Genomic DNA, 19,961 nt, shown 5'->3' on the forward strand with positions numbered 1-19,961 from the left:
TAGTCTAACTCTAAGTACGTCATAAATGAGAACTGACTAATGTTTAGATGTACAATATTTCCCATTATTCACTTGTGGTTTTAATTAGCATTTGAAACAGAAAAATGTGTTTTATGTAGCAAACTTACAAAGCTTTTTAGGTTGTACCTCTCTCCTGAGGACCATCCCCAAATGATCTGCCAAAATTAACTTAATTTTAAATGAAAGTTACAGAGCAGTTACACCTAGCTGAAGCAGGAAGCACTCTGAACATGCATAATCTGCTATTTTCTATGCATCTTTATATCTTCTTAAGGAATTAGATATCTGCATTCTGAATGATGCTTCTGGGTAGAATAGACAATCCATACTGAATGTTTACTATGTGTCAGAATTGCAAATGACTTTTAAAAGTTTCAGGTCCTCATGAATAGGTATTTAAGACATTGCAAAGTATTAAAAGCAGTTCACCTGTCTTCCAAGTCCTTTAAGATACTAAGCAGATAAATTCTGTTCACCTCAACATTGCCTTCACCCATAACAGAAAGGTGCCAGGAGATACCATCATTTCCCTTGAGCACTTGTGTGTTCTTGAGTCACTGTTTCGACCTTAACAAAGGGAGAATGTGGTAACTGTGTTGCTTAATCTTGTAACGGAGTAACTTCTCTATTAGAAGGTATCTGAATCTCAGAGATGATTTAAGTATTAACATAGTTGAAAAAATGGAGAGGCTTAGAGAAAAATAGGAAGATGTTATTTTAATGAAGCAAAAACAGTTATAATCACTCTTTCTAAAAATAAAATTAGACTCTTTATCAATCCTTAACATCTGCATTTAATATTTTCTTCTAAACAAAAATACAGATGCAATTATGTAGCAAATTACAGTATTTGACAATGTATAGCATTTACTTTCTCTTACACTTACTTTAATTCTAATTTGGTCATTAATACTTGACTCATTACTGCAACATGTTACTTGTAGTAAAAGTGCCACAACTGAACTACAAACATGACATTGCCATCTTAAAACTGCCTTGCTATAAATTGTAGAGAATATACAGAGTTACAAAGTCATTGTGGTTTTATCAAAATATACAAACCCCCCCAAGCCTAACAGAAGCTATCAATATTTTTCTTATGAACTATACAGTTATATAAAATATTTCAAAAATTATCTTTATATTTATAAATATTCTACCTTATTTGCTTTGGTCTATAATTATGATCATATGAGCCCACATAGAAGGTATCTTTGTGTACTTCCTTTGAAACATCACTGTACTTTCTTACATTTATTCTTCTACTAGCCTTATTTAAATGGAACCAAAGCTTCCATGAAACCAAGAAATTCTCAATGGGGTTCATAGCATTCACCAATGATAGAATAAATAAGTGGACTATATTATTACTTCAATCAATACTGTATTATCATTTCATCTGTAGTTTTATTGTATCCAGCTATAGTTTAAAATATTCAAGAGGATGAAATACGCAAACCATGTACCATACCTGCACGCAGAATGAAGTAGAGCATCACTAACCTGTCCTGACTTAATTTTTTAACACTTCACAGAGATGAACATACATGACTACTTGGAAATTCAGAGAAACAGAACAACAGAGCCCTATCACATAGAACTTGTAGACATACACCTTCCTCCTGAAAAAATCTCATCATCTCAGTTAAGAGTAATCACATTCTCATAAAATTGTATTTATATTTTGGTGATGTCTTTCAGAGCCTTTTTTCCTGACTCCTAGTAAACTGTGAACCTGCAAGGCTCACCATAAGCCTTTGGTGTGATAGGATGAGGGAAGCAGAAAGGCCAACACTTCTTTCTTCCAGTAACCCATTCCAGGCACCTCTCTGCTATGGACTCAACATGCTAGGCCAAGGGACAGTGCAACAAAGTTTGTCTTGGCCCAGATGCTGCCATGGTTAGGGGTATCACTGAGGGGGACATAGGAAGGTTTGATGTTGTACTTAAAGCATGAGAATGACAAGGAACCCCACAAACTAGCCCTATTCCTCTTTATACATAGGGACTGCATCAGTGATATACATGGAAGCAAGAATCTGAGTACTTAACTCCTCCCAAAATGTAAGTATTTCTAGGGATTTGCTCTGTTGTTAGCTGTCCAAGTATTATTCCAGGACAAGGAGGAAGACTTTAAACCTCCTCTTCTGCTACGAATGGTATTTCCAAAAGACAGGAGTTGCAGAGCCACCAGTATGTGGGCATTTGTATACAGGGTTTCTTTAAGCTAGGCTATTTCATGAGAACGGTTTTCTTAGAGATACAAACCTCAGTAATTCTACCAGGCCACTGACACTGGGATTTATGCAGTTTGGAAGACTGGCTATTGTGAGTCCCACTGAATCTTTACTAAGTGTCTCAGAGATATCATCAATCTGGAATACTTCCCACATGAGGACTCAGACTTACTGGGTTATTACAGTAACTACAAAACTGAATACAGAAAGGAAAAGCGATTTAAACTCCTGAATGTTTTCTAAATGTTGAATTACAGAAGCATACCAGTACTCAAATGTACTTCAGCATACTCAAGTGCATGACACATTTCTCACCTTCACTTTAGAACACACTAAATTACACTTTTTTTTATGAACACATTTTTTGTTTTAAAAAAATGCAATATATGCTTTCCGCAGCACAAATTCATTCTGCAGAGTACACTGTGAATCTACATATGTATTTTGCCTAGACCAACTCTGACTGAAAAAACAGCACTGTAAGAGAGTTCAGAGACTAGTTCCCTGAAACACTAAGCAGAAAGGTTTTGGTTGCTTGCTTTTTGAACTTTCTCTGTGTTAGAATTCTATTGTGGCAAAAGTATCATGGGTCTTTCACACTAAGTTTGTTTCATTGCAAATCCTAGTTTTTCTTTTCTGTGTTATTTTTCCTTCTTTTGCATAGAGTGACAAGTTTGGATGAAGAAATTTGGTCATAGTAAATGATACTAATTGGAGTGGACTTGTTTCTGTATTTTTTTTCCTATACATAGTTTTGGATTTTGATTCTCTTCTGTCAAACTGCCACTCAGAGTATAACTTCTGGAGTTACAGTTTGTGTATTTTTTAATTCACTTCCTTCTGAGCCACGAAAATCTGGAGTTTCCAAAAGTTTCGTGCTTTCATTGCAAAACTGTTCTTTTCTATCCTGTGCACCTGAACTTTTGAATAGATGTTTCTTCTGGTGCATTCCCAGAGCAGCTGCTGTCTTGCAAATTTTTTGACAGTGAAAGCAAGCAAATCCTTTTCCATTAAGCTTACGTACATGCCTTTGCTCATGGTTCCTTTTGGTAGAAAGATATAAAAAGCTCTTAAAGCAAAACTGACAGTGGTAACGTTTTTCTCCAGTATGAATCCTTTCATGTGTTTTGAGCGTTTCATTTAAAGTGAATGCCTTATTACAGTATTGGCAGACAAAGTCTTTGATGCCCAGGTGAATACGTTCGTGTTTCTGTAGACTTCCAAGAACTGAGAAACATTTACCACAGGTTTTGCAAGTGTAGGGCTTTTCCCCAGTGTGACACCTCATATGCACTCTTAAAGTGGATGGGCTTTGAAATTGTTTTTGGCATAATTCACAAATGTAAGGCTTTGAAGTAGCTACATGCCAGTGCACATGATCCTGCATTTCTTCAGTGGAAGACTGATCTCTTTCACAAAGCTCACAATGAAGATTAGGCATTTCTGTGTTCTCTTCTTGACTCATCACCTTTTCCTCAGGAGCATTCCTCAGTGCATACTCTCGACTGCATGTGTTGTGGCTTTCCACAACAGTATTCTTGCTTCCATGCTTTTCCCTCCATTTGGTCTTCTTAATTCTTCTTAGCTGTTTAGATTTCTTTTTTGGTTTGTAATTATAATAGGGTCTCCAGGGCTTATCACTGGAGTCCTGGTCACTTACATCATCACACATTTCTGTCAGCTCCAGGCATTCTGAGCTATACAGCCTAGATGGGCTTTTTTCTTTTATCTCTGTTTCTGATTCCTCAATTACATTGTCCTGTTTGGACTCATATTTAGATTTTCGGCCTCTTTTACAAAACAGCTTGGATCCTAATATATGTCTTTTCACAATAGCCTCATTACCAATTTTCACTGTAATCTGACAAAGAGGGGCAACATTACTGTCAGTAGATGTTCCTGGTAAGGCAGGCTTTGCAATATATGTTTCAGTCTTACTTGATTCCTGGACAGTATTTGTTGTTTTGCTAGATGAACCTCCAGATCCTGGGACATGCTGTGTATCCTCAGTTGCTTCTGCTCTGCTCTGCAGCAGTGTCTTCTTTTTCTCCTTAGTAGTTTTTGATTTTGTAATGCACTTCCCGTGATTATCTGACTCATATTTACAATCATCAGCTGCAGAATGACTAGGTGGATTATTTGAAGATTCTGTCTTATTTTCTACAGAAGTGACTGCTTTACTGTGCATGATTACCGACGAAACTCTGCTACTGTGCATTATAACAGAGGGTGCAGAACTACTGTAACTGATGACAGAGGTTGAATTTTCATTCACATTAGTTAGAGACACAACTGAAGAGTCACATTCCTGAGAACCAGAGTCATCTGTAGCAGTGGAAACTCTTTTTTCACCTGTACAAAAGTTCCTTTGCAGGTCAGAATTTAAGATACTTGCTCCCCAAGAGGATGCATTCTGAGAATTCACAGAAGATGTTGTATCATTACACGAAGATGTATCCAAGGCAAGAGGTCTGTTGTTCGGTATGATATTACTTTGAAAATTCAGTGGTGGTAGCTCCGAGCTAAGAGAAGTTGGAATGAAACAGTTAGTAGAAGCAGTTTCATTAGCCTGGGTACTTGCTTGAACATTTTCATATGAAGAATTTTGGTAGGACTTATAAGGCAGTCGTCTGCATTTCATGGGCAAAAGTCGATAAAGCTTGTATGGGTACACACTTGGTTTTAAGCCTCCATTGGCTGTCTTCTTGTTTACTGAGAGGCGATGGTCAATTGCATGGAAAGACTTCTGATGATTTTTTAGTATATAGTAAGTCATAAAAGTCTCCAGACAGAAAATGCACTGGTACCGCCTCTCTCCAGTGTGCCAGATCTCATGTCTGGTGCGATACTCAGCTAACGCAAATACCTTATTGCAGTAGTGACAAGGATACGTTCTCCTCCAGGAGTGCACATTTGCGTGCCTTCGAAGGCTAGACAACGTGACATAGCTACGCTTGCAAACGATGCAAGTATATAGTATCTGCCCATCAACGACTTTAATCAAATGATCTGTTTCTGGCAAAGTGCAGTTTGCATTAGAATAATCAGTCATGTTGTCTTCAGACAACAGAGACTCTGCAGTTGCATATGAACTTCCACTCCTTCTGTCTGTAGCAGTATAGCTATCTGCAAAGTTTTGTTCCTTTCCATTCTGAACTGATAAACCACTTGATCTTGTGCAGACTCGTTCATGACTTTCCAATACATTTAGATTTGCAAATTGTTTGTTGCAGTATTTGCATGTGAAGGTTTCCTGATGCTCTGAATGCAGCTGAAGATGACTGCTCAATAATGCCCTGTCACTGAATGATTTTGCACAACAATTGCAATTGTAAACAGGTGGAATCACAGTTGGTGTGGATCCAGAAACATTAGCAGAATTGTTTTCCTCTTCTCTGGATACATGGAGATCTTCTGGTTTATTCTGAGGTTTTGGAAAGGAAGTAATTGGCTGATCAGGAACTGCTTCATGCTGGCCTTTTGTAGTGGTTGCTGTAGAGGCTGGTGCTTTTGCTATAGACAAGCTGGTACCCTGGGACTTAAGGACTGTCTTACGAGTACCACATGCTTGTTTTCCTGCCTGAACGAGTGGTGTGGCTTGGACATCTTCATAGTGGTCTTCACCTGTCTTGCATGAAGGGCTGCTTGCCTGTTCAACAAAAGGTGTTCCTTGAGAAGTATCTCCTCCAGAAGAAACTGCATAGGAGTGTTCAGCCAGTGTACTGGCTGGCTCAGCATCTTTGCAAACATCACTTCTGTTGAGGCTTACGTTGTGATCTTGTATTGCCTCAGATACCTTTTTAAAGTTTGCCCTCAAATCAAGTGGAGAAAACAAACTGCTTTCTGTTTCAAAAATTGAGAATGCATTTGTAATTCGTGGTCCATTTGTCACAGCAGAGTCTTCATGTCTCTTTTCATGTTTCTCCTCTTTGACAGGCCCTTTTTCATTAATGCAATATGCATAGGGGCAAGGAGAACTTGAAAAATTAACATCTGTAAGATCTTCTAAAAATGATATTCCCAGTTTTTTTCCTGCAGCTGCAAGGTCTGTTACTGTCTCCTGCCTCTTAACAACTACTGTGGAACTATAGATGTAATTCAGTATTTCTGTAAACACTTCAGCTTTGAGATCATCTAACTCCAGTACATGGCCTGAAATACAGATAGTACGACTCCAAAAAATGTTTTTAAAGTAAAGGCTTGAAGCTGCCAGCACGTTACTATGGGCTTTAAATTTGGTATCTTCCACAATTATGGTGACATCACACAAAATGCCCCGAATGCGCTGCTCATTTAAAATAGAAAGTACAGTGTCACTGTGGAAGTCATCCTTGAGATCCTTTGAATGGGACATGACTGTCATCTACGAGAAAAAAAAAAAAAGAAGAGAAAAAAAAGATAATGTAAATCCATTTAAAATGCATTTTTAATAATTTCAGTACAGATCTCATCTATAGATTTTTTTTTTCTAATTTATTAGCTTTTACGTTTTAAGAATAAGTAGAATTTTGCCATAGTATTTCAGGTTGAAGTCATCTTCATTCATGCCAACAGGACTGAAGGTAGTGCATGAATACCAGTAACTCCTCAGTAGGAGGCAGAAGATCTTCTCTGTCGCCACCTGGATCTGTTGCCTGCCCTGTACCTTTCACGGGGGACCACGGCTGCCAACCTTCTGTTGTGCCAGTGGGTGTCTCTGCTCAGGTTCACACCGAATGTCTCACTGAACCCTTGAAGTAATGCCCCTGGCATGCAGATGAAGTATTTGGTAGACATTCTGGGGAAGGTCGAATCGCTGTAGTTCTGTGGATACTGAGGACTTTGTTTTCTGGGGCTACTTGTCAGAGAATGACTACAAGACAACTATCTGATACCCTTATGAAGGTCACATTTAAAATAGGGGTCAGAGTTCCCACTAAATAAAGTTTTAGTCACAAGGCTTTATAAACAAATGAATTTATGAGCAACACAATTTTGTAAACAATAGGAGGTCTAACACTGCAGAAACAGAGCACTGTTTCTCAAATAGTGGTTACATTTTATTAAATAGTTTACACTTAATTTTTTAACAAGTCCAAGTGCAGGGCTCTGCACTTTGGCCACAACAACCCCATGCAGTGCTACAGGCTGGGGACAGAGTGGCTGGAGAGCAGTCAGGCAGAAAGGGACCTGGGGTTACTGGTCAACAACTGACTGAATATGAGCATCAGCGTGCCCAGGTGGCCACGAAGGCCAATGGCATCCTGGCCTGTATCAGGAATAGTGTGACCAGCAGGACCAGGAAAGTCATTCTGCCCCTGTACTCAGCACTGGATAGGCCACACTTTGAGTACTGTGTCCAGTTCTGGGCCCCTCACTAAGAACGATGTTGAGGTGCTTGAACATGTCCAGAGAAGGGCAACAAGGCTGGTGAGGAGGCTGATGCACAAGCCCTACGAGGAACTGCTGAGGGAGCTGGGGTTGCTCATCCTGGAGAAGAGGAAGCTCAGAGGTGACCTCATTGCTGTCTACAACTACCTGAAAGGAGGTTGTAGCCAGGTGGGGTTAATCACTTCACCCAGGCATCCACTGACAGAACAAGAGGACAAAGTCTCAAACTGTGCCAGGGCAAGTTTACGCTGGACGTTAGGAAGAAGTTCTTCACAGAAAGAGTGATCACCCATTGGAATGGGCTGCCTGGGGAGGTGGTGGAGTCACCGTCCCTGGAGGTGTTTAAGAGGAGGCTGGATGAGGCACTTAGTGACACGGTTTAGTTAATTAGAAGGGTTAGGTGATAGGTTGGACTGGATGATTTCGGAAGTCTTTTCCAGCCTGGTTTATTCTGTGATTCTGTGTGATTCAAAATGACTGAAAATTTATAAGCAACTGAGTTTATAAGCTCTGTAAAATAAGTAGAGAGCAATAGGATGTTTTTTCTTCAGTTACAGTTTACAGTGTTCACGTAAGAATAATTAGACAGTATGCTAATTTCATCCAAATAATATTTAATTGGAATAGAAAATGCTGTTAAATAACAGCTAATTTATAATAAGGAGATTTAATGATGACAAAATATGTTTAGATTAGCTAGGCTGTTACTGCATGAGTATTTTGGTTTATATGAATAAAGTAGCATTTTATGGTTTATATTAATTAAATATGAATTTTAAAATATTGACTGGAAAACATTATTAATTTGACAGTACATATCTGGAGAAAATCTCTGAGTTAACCAGATGAGTTTTGTTTTGTTCAAATTCAAAAGATATAATGAAGTTTGTTTTTTTTTCTTCTCCATCTGAGTAGTTTTCAACTAGTACTGCCCATTTTCAACTCCAAGTCATGAAGAAATAGTTGTTCTTCTGGTACTTACCAATAATGACAGTAAAGAACCCCTTTGTATTTATTAATAACCCTTTCCTTTCAACTTGTTAAATAAGACTGAACCTTAAAGAAAATGACCAACGACAGGTACTTTGATAGGTTAAAACAGTACATGCTATGTTCTAAGCAGTTACCTTCAAATAGTTCACATTAGACATGTCAATATATTTATTAGGATAGTTTTGATCCAAGTGCTGCAAGAAAGGTTTGACCCACATTCAGTAAACAAAGAGCAATGGCCATTTAGGACATTTGCTCTGTCACTGGAGCTATTCAGAAGTAATCCTTTCTTGAAAATAGGTCTTGATCACAAAGTAATATGTGACATGCACCCTTGCATCTAATTGCACTTTCAACACTATCATGAAGCCATCAACTACTTCACTGCAAATCAAATCATACCAAAATAAAAGACAACCTTACTGTGAAGACAAATACAATGTACTATGAGAAAGACTGTAATTTGGGAAGTTGTGGATGAAACTTGGAAGTATAATTTCTACCCTCCAGCATGGCAACTGTTTCTATCAGGACAGTGCTGTCTAAGAAAATGCCCAAAACTTCCAACACAGTTTAATGACTGAGAATTTTTATTGTAGAGAATTCAGAAGAAAACAAAATTCTGAATCACAAAAATTACCTCTGATGCTTATATGCATCATAGATATCAAGAAATCAATTCATTAGTATAGCTGTGACAGAAAAGTAGATGGATGCTATTTTTATTATCTGATCACTCAGCAGCTATAAATCTAAATACACTAGTTTCTGTATTTTAATTCTTAAAATCACAATTTATCATGTATGTGCTTATTACACTTATTTGGCTTAAAATAGGAGATGTTTATTCATTTGGAATGATAATGTGAAATACACAATAATTGGATGCAGTTATCTGCTTTGGTTCAGTATCTGAAAACCCATATCGAGTCTTCTACAGAAAGAATACTGCCAAGAAAACTTTTCTTCAAGCAAGCAGCCACCCTTCCATAATTGATTCTTTCTTCTCATAGACAATGTATGAGATTACATCTGACTTGCTCATGTGATGTGGTATTAGAAACCAACTGTCAGACATCAAAACCATTTCACAACAGGAGCTATTGATAGTTATTTCCTCAGTATAGGAAATATATTATGTCGACTCTACCTCCTAGTGAACTGCCCCATGGGAATTTGCCTGTGTCTCTTCTGTTTCTTTACTGGAGGCAGCTGGGTTTAGTTCAAAGACTCATCACCTGACATACTACTTGCTAAATATATTAGACTGCCACTTCTATAATAAGAGGCATTTACAACCAAGGCCTACAAACCTTCGTGGTTCTAGTAGCAGGCTTATTATTCAACTAGTTATTTCAAAATTTAGCACCCTAAGGAGAAAAGTAAATATTTACAGTTCTGCTTGCATGTAGATAGATTGCCAGTTTTTACAGTTCTGGTTATTTTGGTATGCTCAGTAATCATCAAACTAGGTTTCTTGTATGGAGACAGTTGCAGCTATCACTTGCTATTTGGACATTTCACTTTTTGCTGTGTGCTAAACCATCTGCTACATATCTCACTGGAAACATACTGAAAACTTCCGGAGCAAATTGATTTTCAGAGACAACATTTTTACTTCTGTGTCCCAGCCTATACATTTCCCAAGTAGTCCATTTATTCATGTGTGTAATGATTCTCTACCGCCTTTTATTTTACCTGTCTTGCTTCCTGCATTTGTGAAAAACCTGTCTGAAACACTGTAAAATCAGAATGCTCTTCCTAGAACACACATAAATGGAATACATTAGCTCTTTTTTACATTCCATTTGCAGTTCATTTTGCAAAAGGAAAACCTGTTCAGTTTCCCAGAGAGGTCTATGGTGACAAAGATCAAACTTTTTAGATGTATTAGTAGTAGTAGCATCACTTATATTACTCTTCTAATTTTTTTTTTATTAAAACACTTAAAAGTCAATTTAAAATGTTACTATTCTTCTGTTTTTAATTATAGATTTACATAAGAAATTCCAGTATTATTTGTAACTACTGACCAAAACATAGATACCATTTGATAACAAAACTCTTCAGCCTGCTATGCCATCTTTTTTTGACACAAACATGTGTGTTATTTTGATACTTTATACTCGCAATGCAGACACAAATAATTTCTTAGGAATCTGAACAGTACCTTTATACTGTAACATAGTTGCTGGTGCGCCTATAAAGAACTTCCTGAACAGCAGATTGGGAGTTACCTTACTATTTGCAGACCTAGCTTGTTATTAAAAGCTGTTGAATCACTTTGGGAGAAAAGATCTAAATATTCATCTGACACTTAAGTGCAATTGTCAGTAGGCTGATTCAACTATAATGCTACCTTTTCTGACATCAACAAATACCATTTTAGGTCAACAGCTATAAATGACAATAAGTAATATTAAAAGTTAATGGAAAGACCAGCAGTTGATGCATCCAAACACAAATCTGACTACTTATGCCTCACAAATGACTCTGCTAATTATAAATGTTAGAGCATCCAGCTCTACACAGACACTGCAGAAGGAAGAAAAACTACTCTTAGTTTCTACATTTACTACTTGCACATAAAGAGATCATGAGAAAGTTTACAGATAGATGAAACTCAAATATAACAAATATTTTTTAATTTTATTTTTTACAACTAAATTGCTGCAATCTAAGCAATCTAAGAATACTACTGTTAACTTTTGCTGAACTTTTGCAATTCACTGCCAAGCAAGTACAATGATAAATATGAGATCATTTTATTTTATTACACTTCAGCCACCTGAATTTGAAAGACAAGCTAGTGGCACCAAGAAAAAACTACCATTCCATCCAGCTGCTAGTATGCAGCCAAACTAAAACCAGAAAGGTACATGATACATGTAATAACAATTCTCCCTCTTTTTTTCTACTGCACACATTTCTACTGGGATTTTAAAGACTTAACAACATGATGCTACAGAAACATGTTTACTCTGTAATTCCTTATGCTCAGATTCATTCCACTTCACTAACATACTTCTGTCTTTTGCTTCCAGCCTGTTTCCCTGAGAAGTAACATTCATCTATGCAGAAATATGCCTAGGCACCACAAACATACAAAACCAACACACACACACAAAACCAAACCCCACACACAATCCTCCATCTTATCCTAGCTCTGCTATCCTGATCCTTGCCAACCTGGAAGCCTACTGTCCAATCATCACTTTCATGTTGATAGCTCAGTTTTATATGGACTCACTTCAGAAGGATATGGACTCACTGGGCAGTATGACTATGCAGTATGCCTATGGGTATGCCTCAACCAGGGTCTCTTCAGTCTCGTTACAACCTCAGGTATGCAGAAAAAGTTTTAATGGCAGTTTTAAATTAATTTTAATGGTAGTTTTAATTTAGTTATAATATTTCAAGGAAGTTTTAAATGTATAATAGTTTTCAGTATGCAAGTTTACATAGCTGCATAATATTTCTACAAATACATTGATAGTTTTTCTCTCTTAGACTCTCACTGCTTACCTCCTTCCCCATCAATACAGAATACTGTTAATGGCCTCATAAACACAAAACTTTAAATGATTTTTTCAGCCTTGCACTGCTTCATTTAATTCATAAAGCTGGAGGTGGTGGAATTTAGCAAAAGAATGTTTGTTCCCTGAAGCCACCAGATGAACCATTCTTTCAGAGTCATAATTCCTCCCTGCTGTGTCTCCAACTCATTCTCTCACTTCCTATTTCACACCTTTTATGACTGTTTCTCATCATATGGAAAACACCTCAGAGTGGGTCTGTGCTTTTTAATTGATCTTTGAAAACCAAAGTGTGTCCTTTCTTTGTAACACAATACAGAATAGCAACTCGATGTCGAGGCAGGTTTTGAAAGGCTCTAGAGGAGACTCCATAACCTCTCTGGGCAGGCTGCTCCAGTGCTCTGGCACCCTCAAACAAGTTTCTTCTTATGTTCCAGTGAAACCTCCCGTGTTCTAGTTTGCACCCGTTGCCCCATGTCCTCTCACTAGGCACCACTGAAAAGAGCCCAGCTCCATCCTCTTGACCTCTCCATCCTTCAGGTATTTTATAAGCACTGATAACCTCCCCTTTTCTGTCTTCTCCAGGTTGAAGAGCTTCTCAGAGATCTGCCCCAGTCCCCTTTTAATCCTGACGGACCTCTGTTGGACTCTCTCCAGTAGTTTCCTGACTCACTTTAACTGGAGAGCCTGGGGCACTCTTTAACTCATCTGGCTTTACAATTATGTAAAAGCAAAACAAAATACAATCCCATTTCCCGCTGCCTGTCCCGTTCTTTCTGATAACCTAAAGGGTTCACCCTTTCGCCCACGTCCCTCTCAGACCCTTCTCAAGGGCTAAGGGCGGCGGCGCGGCCCACGCAGGCTCCCTCGCACTGCTGGCCCACAGGGTGGAGCTGGACGCGCAGAAAGGCCCCATCTGCTTTGCTCGCTACAGCTAGAGGCTAAACCCAACGTTTTACCACTACATTAAATGACAACTGCTGCTGCAGAGCTCCAACGGGATTGTTCCTTAATCCTGTAAAATATACGATCTGGATGCAGCATGTTAACGTCAGGTTATCTGCCTGCCTTAAAGCGGAGCCTCTTGAGCCATCGAACGTTTGGCAACCTGTCAGCTGCAGAGAACTTGAAGTCGCTTCCTGTTTACGGGCACTAACTGTCGCCCGGACTCGGTTCGATCTCTCTAGCCAAGGAAGCAGCGCACGTTAACCTGCAGCATGATCTCTCCTAGCAGCAGAAGCAAGGCTTACGCAACGTTAGGCTCGAACGCCGCATAACTCACTGTTTTTGAGCTACCTGGCGCTTAGACCCATGGCTTTGGGGCTGTCTCCGGCAGGGCGGGAGGCGAGAGCCGCGGCGGAGCGTTACGGTGCGCGGGGCGCCCGGGCGCGAGCTGACGTGACAGGTGCTGTCTTCCGGGCGGCGCGGGGCCTGGGCCGGCGGGCAGGAAGGCGCCGTCGCCATTTTGCGCTTCTAATCCCTGGTGAGCGGATTAGGCTGCGGTTTGGGGAGTGCAGGCGGGCTCCAGCGCCCGGGCTTCCCTTCTTCCTCTGCTAGCTGCTGCTGCCGCCGTGTTTCTAACGTGCTTGTTGGACAGCAAAGGCTCTGCGCTTAGTAAACACGCGTAGGTGGACGGTGTAGCCTATCGGACAAGGCTGTTTGTAGGCAAGGGCTGTAATAAATGGAGGGGAGATGAGGGAATCCTGTGTTCGCTGTGCTCAGCCCCTTGCTCCGGGGCATCCGCGCAGTTTTGTCCACGGAATTCAGAATCCCTCTTAACCCTAACAAAGGCTTTTGAGACCTTGCTCTCTTTAAAAACCTTTCTCGTAGGAAGAGAAGGCATTTCTGGGGATCCACAGTGCTGTGCATAGCTCCTGCAGTTTCCCACAGGACAGGAGGGATGAAATAAGAGTGCCTCGGAAAACAACAGCAACCAGATTTATTACAGATGTGAACTGTAGTCCCATTTCCTTCACTTTCCTTCTCTGATGATGACAAATTTTTATCATACACAGAAACTCGTGCATCATGAGGTTTATTTTAAGCAGTAACCTCCAGTTTTGGTTTTCCAGATGGCTTACTGCCTCAGGAACCAAACCTGGTTCTCCACAAGCACTTAACAAGTGCTTACCTAGATAAGGGATAAGCTTGGTTTTGTTTAGCCAGATGCTACAAAATATTTGATACAGTCTTCCTATATATTTTCATGCTCTGTCTCTCAATAGTCAGCAAAACCTGCTTCCCCAGTCCTTGGAATCATGAAGCTTAAAAAGAAAAGCTGGGCTTTGACCAGGTGGAAAACACTCTTAGAAAAACAGACAGTTTGCTTGAAAAGACTCATTTTGACCAAGGCTAACCTGTGTTTATTTTTACCTACGTTTGTGTATGGGGTTTGACTGCACAGTGAATCGATGTTCAATTCTTTCAAGCCTATGCATTAGAAGCACTGAATAGTAGGAACTGGATTACTTCAGGAAAAACAAAACAACCAAACCACAAACAACAACAACAATAACAAAACCCCCAAAACTCAAAACCCAGAAGCACTAAATTTCATCATTGCCACCCCTGAGAGGCTTGGAAGTTAGAATGTTGCTAGAGCTCCATCACTATAAATGCTGCTTATTATCTAAGGAAACTATTTAATCTCAACCTAAGATATAAAATCTGTTCTATGGAGGGGAGGTCTGCTTTGCAGCATTCTGTCCTGGGATGCATAGGCTTTCCTGGTCATTTTAAAGATAGAGGAAGAAATTTGTTCCTGTCAGGAAATTGTCATCATTTCATAGAACCATAGAATCAGTCTGGGTTGGAAGGGACCACAAGGATCATCTAGTTCCAACCCCCCTGCCATGGGCAGGGACAGCCTACCCTAGGTCAGGCTGGCCAAAGCCCCATCCAGCCTGGCCAAGTGATCAATCATTTCAGTGACTGATTGATCTATACATCCCTCTTAAAAGATAGTGTTAGAAATACAGAACATCTCAGTGGAGGGCTTAATTACTGCTTCTGGATCACCAGAAATGAGTATTTTTTTTTTTAGCTTTTGACCCTCTGCTACCAAAATGTGGTTTTTTTCACCTCATGGCAAACTGAGCTGGTTACCAACAGCTATGGGAAGTGAAACAAATAATTGAAGCACACAAGAGCGTGCTTCAGACAATGAAGTGTGTCCCAAAATTTTCACAACATTCTCGTTGATTCCAATCTACCTGAGAATCAAACCTTCGTACTTAACGTGTGGGTTACTTTTAATCTTGAGATTTTGCTATTGTTCATTTATTATTGTTTAAGGAACCTCTATCTATCTATTTATCTGTACTTTATATATATATATATATAAAATTATATACATGAATTAATATTTCCAACACAAGTGCCCTATTTGGGACAAATGCATTGCCAGTAATGACAGAATAGCATGGGTTAAAGTTAAATCTGTTGTAATCCCTTAAAATAAAGAAGTACATTACTGATCAACAATGAATACAAGCATTTTTTTTAGGCTACATGAAATACATTTAATGAATATTAGGAATTTAGGAATTCTCTCTAGATCTTAATTAAAGTTGCAAGATACAGAGAAAATTGTCAGCAAACTTTGACTTCTTTAAAATGTCTAAACCAGTTCCAAGGTTACTAAAGTGGCAATGTTGGGGTGCTGAAGTCTAATAATCTCACTTCTGAGACTCGTGGCATGTGGTATTCTTTCCCTGAGAGTGTTTCAGACCATCCAGGGAAAAAAAAAAGTGTTCCAGTGTTCTTCTCTTGTCAAGCAGTTTCAGTTTTTAAAGAACAGAAGGAAACAGCATATATAGCATTAACAACTCATGCAGATTCCTCATGAGTGATAGGATTTTGACCAGGGCTTTACTTGTTTTCTTCTTAGTGCCTAGAGTAGGTCAGCCTATCCATGAGAAAAACACTTAGATGGCATGTCTTCTTTGTTGCTGTTACTGTGAAAGTGGCCGAGCAGGAAAACCCCTCAGGCAGGCCCAACACTTCACTAGGAAAGGGGGTTCAGGCAGGACCCAGCAGCCCAAAGTGGCTTTATTCCCTTTCTGTTTCTGAACAAGGGAGGAAGAAGTTCCTTTGTATAATTCTACTCCTTTCCACCATCAAGAAGAGGGAGAGAAAGGGAGAATAAGCACAGTAATTGAAACCTGCAGCAGCTGTCTGCTCCTCCAGATCTGGATGAGAGAAGAATCTGGCAGAACTCATTTGGCTCTCAGGCTGTGTAAACTGTGCATGTGCAGTGGAGGAAATCGTCCTCCAAGGTGCATTGCCTTCTTGCAATTTAGGGGTGGACTAATCTGAGTTTCTTTAACACTAAACAGACCACAAGACATTCAGTGATTCTGTGATTCTCAAGATAATCTTTATTTGCTAAAACACATTATGTAATGAAGCCTTCTCTCTTATTGCACGCTCCAAGAAGTGGGGCTTTAATTAGGTTACTGGTCACACACACAACAACTCAGATTATACTACTAACTGAATTTAAGATCAAAAATTGCAGATTCCTGTTTTTCCTGTCTAAAAGACAAGATCAGCATTTTAGACGTAGTTCTTAAAGATCTATTATCTTGGGATAACATAGTTAATCCAAAGGTTTGCACCCATTTTTCACTTTATATATTAATAGATACTTTAAGAAGAAAGGCCATAAATAACCTGTAGTTAAACCTGCTGAATTCAGCAAACAAATCATGTAAGATCAGTTTTGAACAAAAATCAGCTTCTTTTAGTCCATGAGTATAAAACTAAATAGTACTATACAAACACTTGCACAGAGAGTGAGTACTGCCTAAATATTATATCCAAATGTTACTCTGAAATTACATTTTGATGACTTCTACCTCTTTTTTCTGTACCTTCTCCCCCCCATCTTTATGTGTGGTTCAGTATTAGAAGACGCTGTTTCATTATATCTCTTTGTCTTAATATGTTGGATAGAATGAGAGTATAATGAGCAACATCATCATGGAGTGGCTTTAATTTGTCATTGTGTATAATTATACTTCCAAGTGATGGTACAAAACTCAAATTTAGAATGCCATTCTAAACTTAACTTTACTGCCTTAAAGCAGTGCTGTAAGTACTGAGAATCTTGGACAACTGTTTCAATTTTCAGACCAAGCCTGCCATGCTAAATTTGCCCAGTTGCTCTAAGTTGGATTTAAAGCACAACGAAAACAAACAAGCAAACAAAAAACCCCCCACAAGATATTTCCATTGCAAACATGAGACTTTTAAGTTAAAACCTTTGCATCTTAAGAATCCATGCTGGACTGTGCCCAGAAATCATTTTATATGGTGATTTTCAAGATGCATGCATTATTGCAAGCACATGGTATGTTAATGCATTGGGTTGCTTAATAAGCATTCACTGACACACATCTGCAGCTTTGCTAATGTACCATTTTTTCATATGTGGTTGCCAAGGAAACAGGTTATGGCCCAGTATTCTAAAACATACTGAATAAATGTTCTATGCTAATTCACTTAAAATAGGTACAACTTAGATTTTGCACCCCATTGGTACGAGTCCAGGTCACCTGAATATGTCTAATGTTAATGTTTCACTGATTAAACCTCCAATGCCATTTCATTGTCTCTGAAAATCCATTGCCATTTTCTACATCGTACAATGCTGTGTATTAGAAGTAAACTTAAATATAGTAAATGTTTTGAGAGATTCTAGGAATTAAATAGATTTTTTTTGTTTGATGTGTAGTTTTGGGGTTTTGTTTTGTTTTAAATACGTTTCCTTATCTTACATTCTGCCTGCTAGCCTTAATTACTTATTTCTAATTAGAGATATCATGACATTAATGATGATGATGCAACAGACCATTTCTATAGAAATTTGTGCAAATGGTGCCACTGAAATAAATTAAACTGCTCTCTTTGTATAACGCAAATCATCTGCTATAGGATAAGGAACCATGGTCAAAATTAATGAATTAATCAGGATTTCACTGATACCTTCATTCAGTGTGTACGTATCTCAAATCTAAAGCACGGATACCAGACATACATATTTTAACCATGATTATTGTGCATGCACAGTGATAAGAAAGGAAACTGCCGATAGTTGAAAAAGCCATAGTTATTTGGAAATATCCTGATTATTTATCCCAATACTGTACTTGAATTTAGAAATTGTTCTTTGCAGCCCACGACTGACATAATTACAGTTATGTGTAGAGGCAGAAATTAGCTGAACTACGTACAGCTTAACCAAAACGATAATATTAGAGTCCCTCAGCCTTTATCTTATGGCACGGGTTTGTAATGAACACTAGTGACTGGGATCCAGGGCTAACATCATGGCAAGCTCAGGAGGTCTGCTTGTCTGTCAATTTGTTTGAAACAGCCTGTTTCAAAGATCTCTTTTGCCTGTTTTTGTTTGCCCAACCACTGTGGCAATAAAAATCCAACAGGAGATGGAAAAATCGAACAGTATTGATAGGAGACTAGGGCACTGTTGTGCCATAGCAAGAACAATGGTTGCTAAGAAAAGTAGAACCCAGGTAACAGGAAAAAACCCAAACATTTCATGCAGTGGTTTTAAAATGTTAAATATTTTTATCACTATTTATATGTGAATTTTAAAGAGATCTCAGCTTGCTATAAGCACTTGATAAACTTACCTAAAATCAGGTTGTTCTTCCGTTAGAGTGTTTTAAAAGTAGTATCAACAGGTATTTTCAGCAAAACCATCTCAGTAATTTTGTGAACTCTGTGGTTACTGTGTATCAGCCTGCAAAGGGGAAAAATCCAAATGTAATTTCTACATTATTAGGCAAGTGGTAATTTCCAGATCCATTATGAATATTGCTTCTGTCTCCACTGCTTATTTAATGATTTAACCTGCATAGTGCAAACTGGATGTAGTGTTTCATAACGTGTTTTAGGCAGAAGTGTAAAGAGGTTTTTGAGTTGAATTTTTCATTGAGGTCACTGGAAAAAATAGTCTAAATCCAATCCTGGGCTCTTCTTCCCTTTCCCTATTATGATATTTATGTAACACCCACCCCCATATTATATATTATACATTAATACATTATATATTGTAATATAGAATACACTGTATAGATTATATAATTGAAATTATTCCTCACACATTTGCCTAATAAGACACCAAATAACAGAAGCTTCACAGCTTCCTCAGTTACATCCGGCCCTGAGTTTCACAATGTAAATCAGCAGAAAACAAGTATATTTTAAGATTAGCTTCACAGTTTGCCAGTTACAAAACAAGTCACGATACAGGGAGAAGCAATCATCATTACTATTCAACAACTCTGACTCCCTATAAACTGCTGGAACTAATGACAAATTATCCTTTATCTTAAAAGTCTCCATGTTTTTTTGTTTGCTTGGGTTTTTTTCAGTGTTTCAAAAGGCCTTTTCTTTCTCCCCTTTTCATTTTGCTGCTTTTCTTTTGGTCTTTTTTTTTGTCACAGATATCACAGTATCTGTGATACTGACATTTCTAGGCAGCTCTTGTTCTCTGGAATACAATTCCTGTATCTGTTTGCTTAATTGATTATTCATCGTTGTCAAACATGCCAATTTTATGTTATTATGTATTAAACGTCCTAATAAGCCTATTATGGAATAGTGTAAAAATTATTCAGAGCAAGGCTTTGTTTCAAAGACACTAAGCAAAATGAAATTGTTCCGTAGGGCAACTGCAGAATCTCAGAGCTGATAGGCATTTGTATAGCAGCAATTATGAATTTATAGATCCATATTCCATTTGCAAATAAGCATTTTTATGAATAACATTATACAT

At 38.5% G+C, this 19,961-nt stretch overlaps 1 protein-coding gene across 2 annotated transcripts; it reads right to left on the minus strand.

The window, feature by feature from the left end:
• Window positions 1–712: 712 nt before the first annotated feature.
• Window positions 713–19,166, minus strand: ZBTB38 (zinc finger and BTB domain containing 38). Of its 2 annotated transcripts, none has more exons than XM_064165159.1 (2): window positions 18,814–19,166; window positions 713–6,621 (listed from the first exon to the last, which is right to left on the minus strand). In XM_064165159.1, the coding sequence occupies exon 2, from the start codon at window positions 6,619–6,621 to the stop codon at window positions 3,046–3,048; it is 3,576 nt and encodes a 1,191-aa protein (XP_064021229.1). In that variant the 5' UTR covers window positions 18,814–19,166; the 3' UTR covers window positions 713–3,045. The 2 variants fall into 2 exon arrangements, with proteins under 2 accessions (XP_064021229.1, XP_064021228.1); XM_064165158.1 differs by lacking the exon at window positions 18,814–19,166 and adding an exon at window positions 13,454–14,247.
• Window positions 19,167–19,961: the final 795 nt, after the last annotated feature.

This window comes from Pogoniulus pusillus, chromosome 26 (assembly GCF_015220805.1).
Source record: "Pogoniulus pusillus isolate bPogPus1 chromosome 26, bPogPus1.pri, whole genome shotgun sequence".
Lineage (NCBI taxonomy): Eukaryota > Metazoa > Chordata > Aves > Piciformes > Lybiidae > Pogoniulus > Pogoniulus pusillus.

Excerpts from the sequence above, each read along its gene's own strand:
- ZBTB38 (XM_064165158.1), bottom strand. The coding sequence starts at position 13,621 with ATGGCGACGGCGCCTTCCTGCCCGCCGGCCCAGGCCCCGCGCCGCCCG. Across the intron at positions 6,622-13,453 it reads GCCATGGGTCTAAGCGCCAG|ATGACAGTCATGTCCCATTC; the intron begins GTAGCTCAAAAA and ends TTTTTCTCGTAG.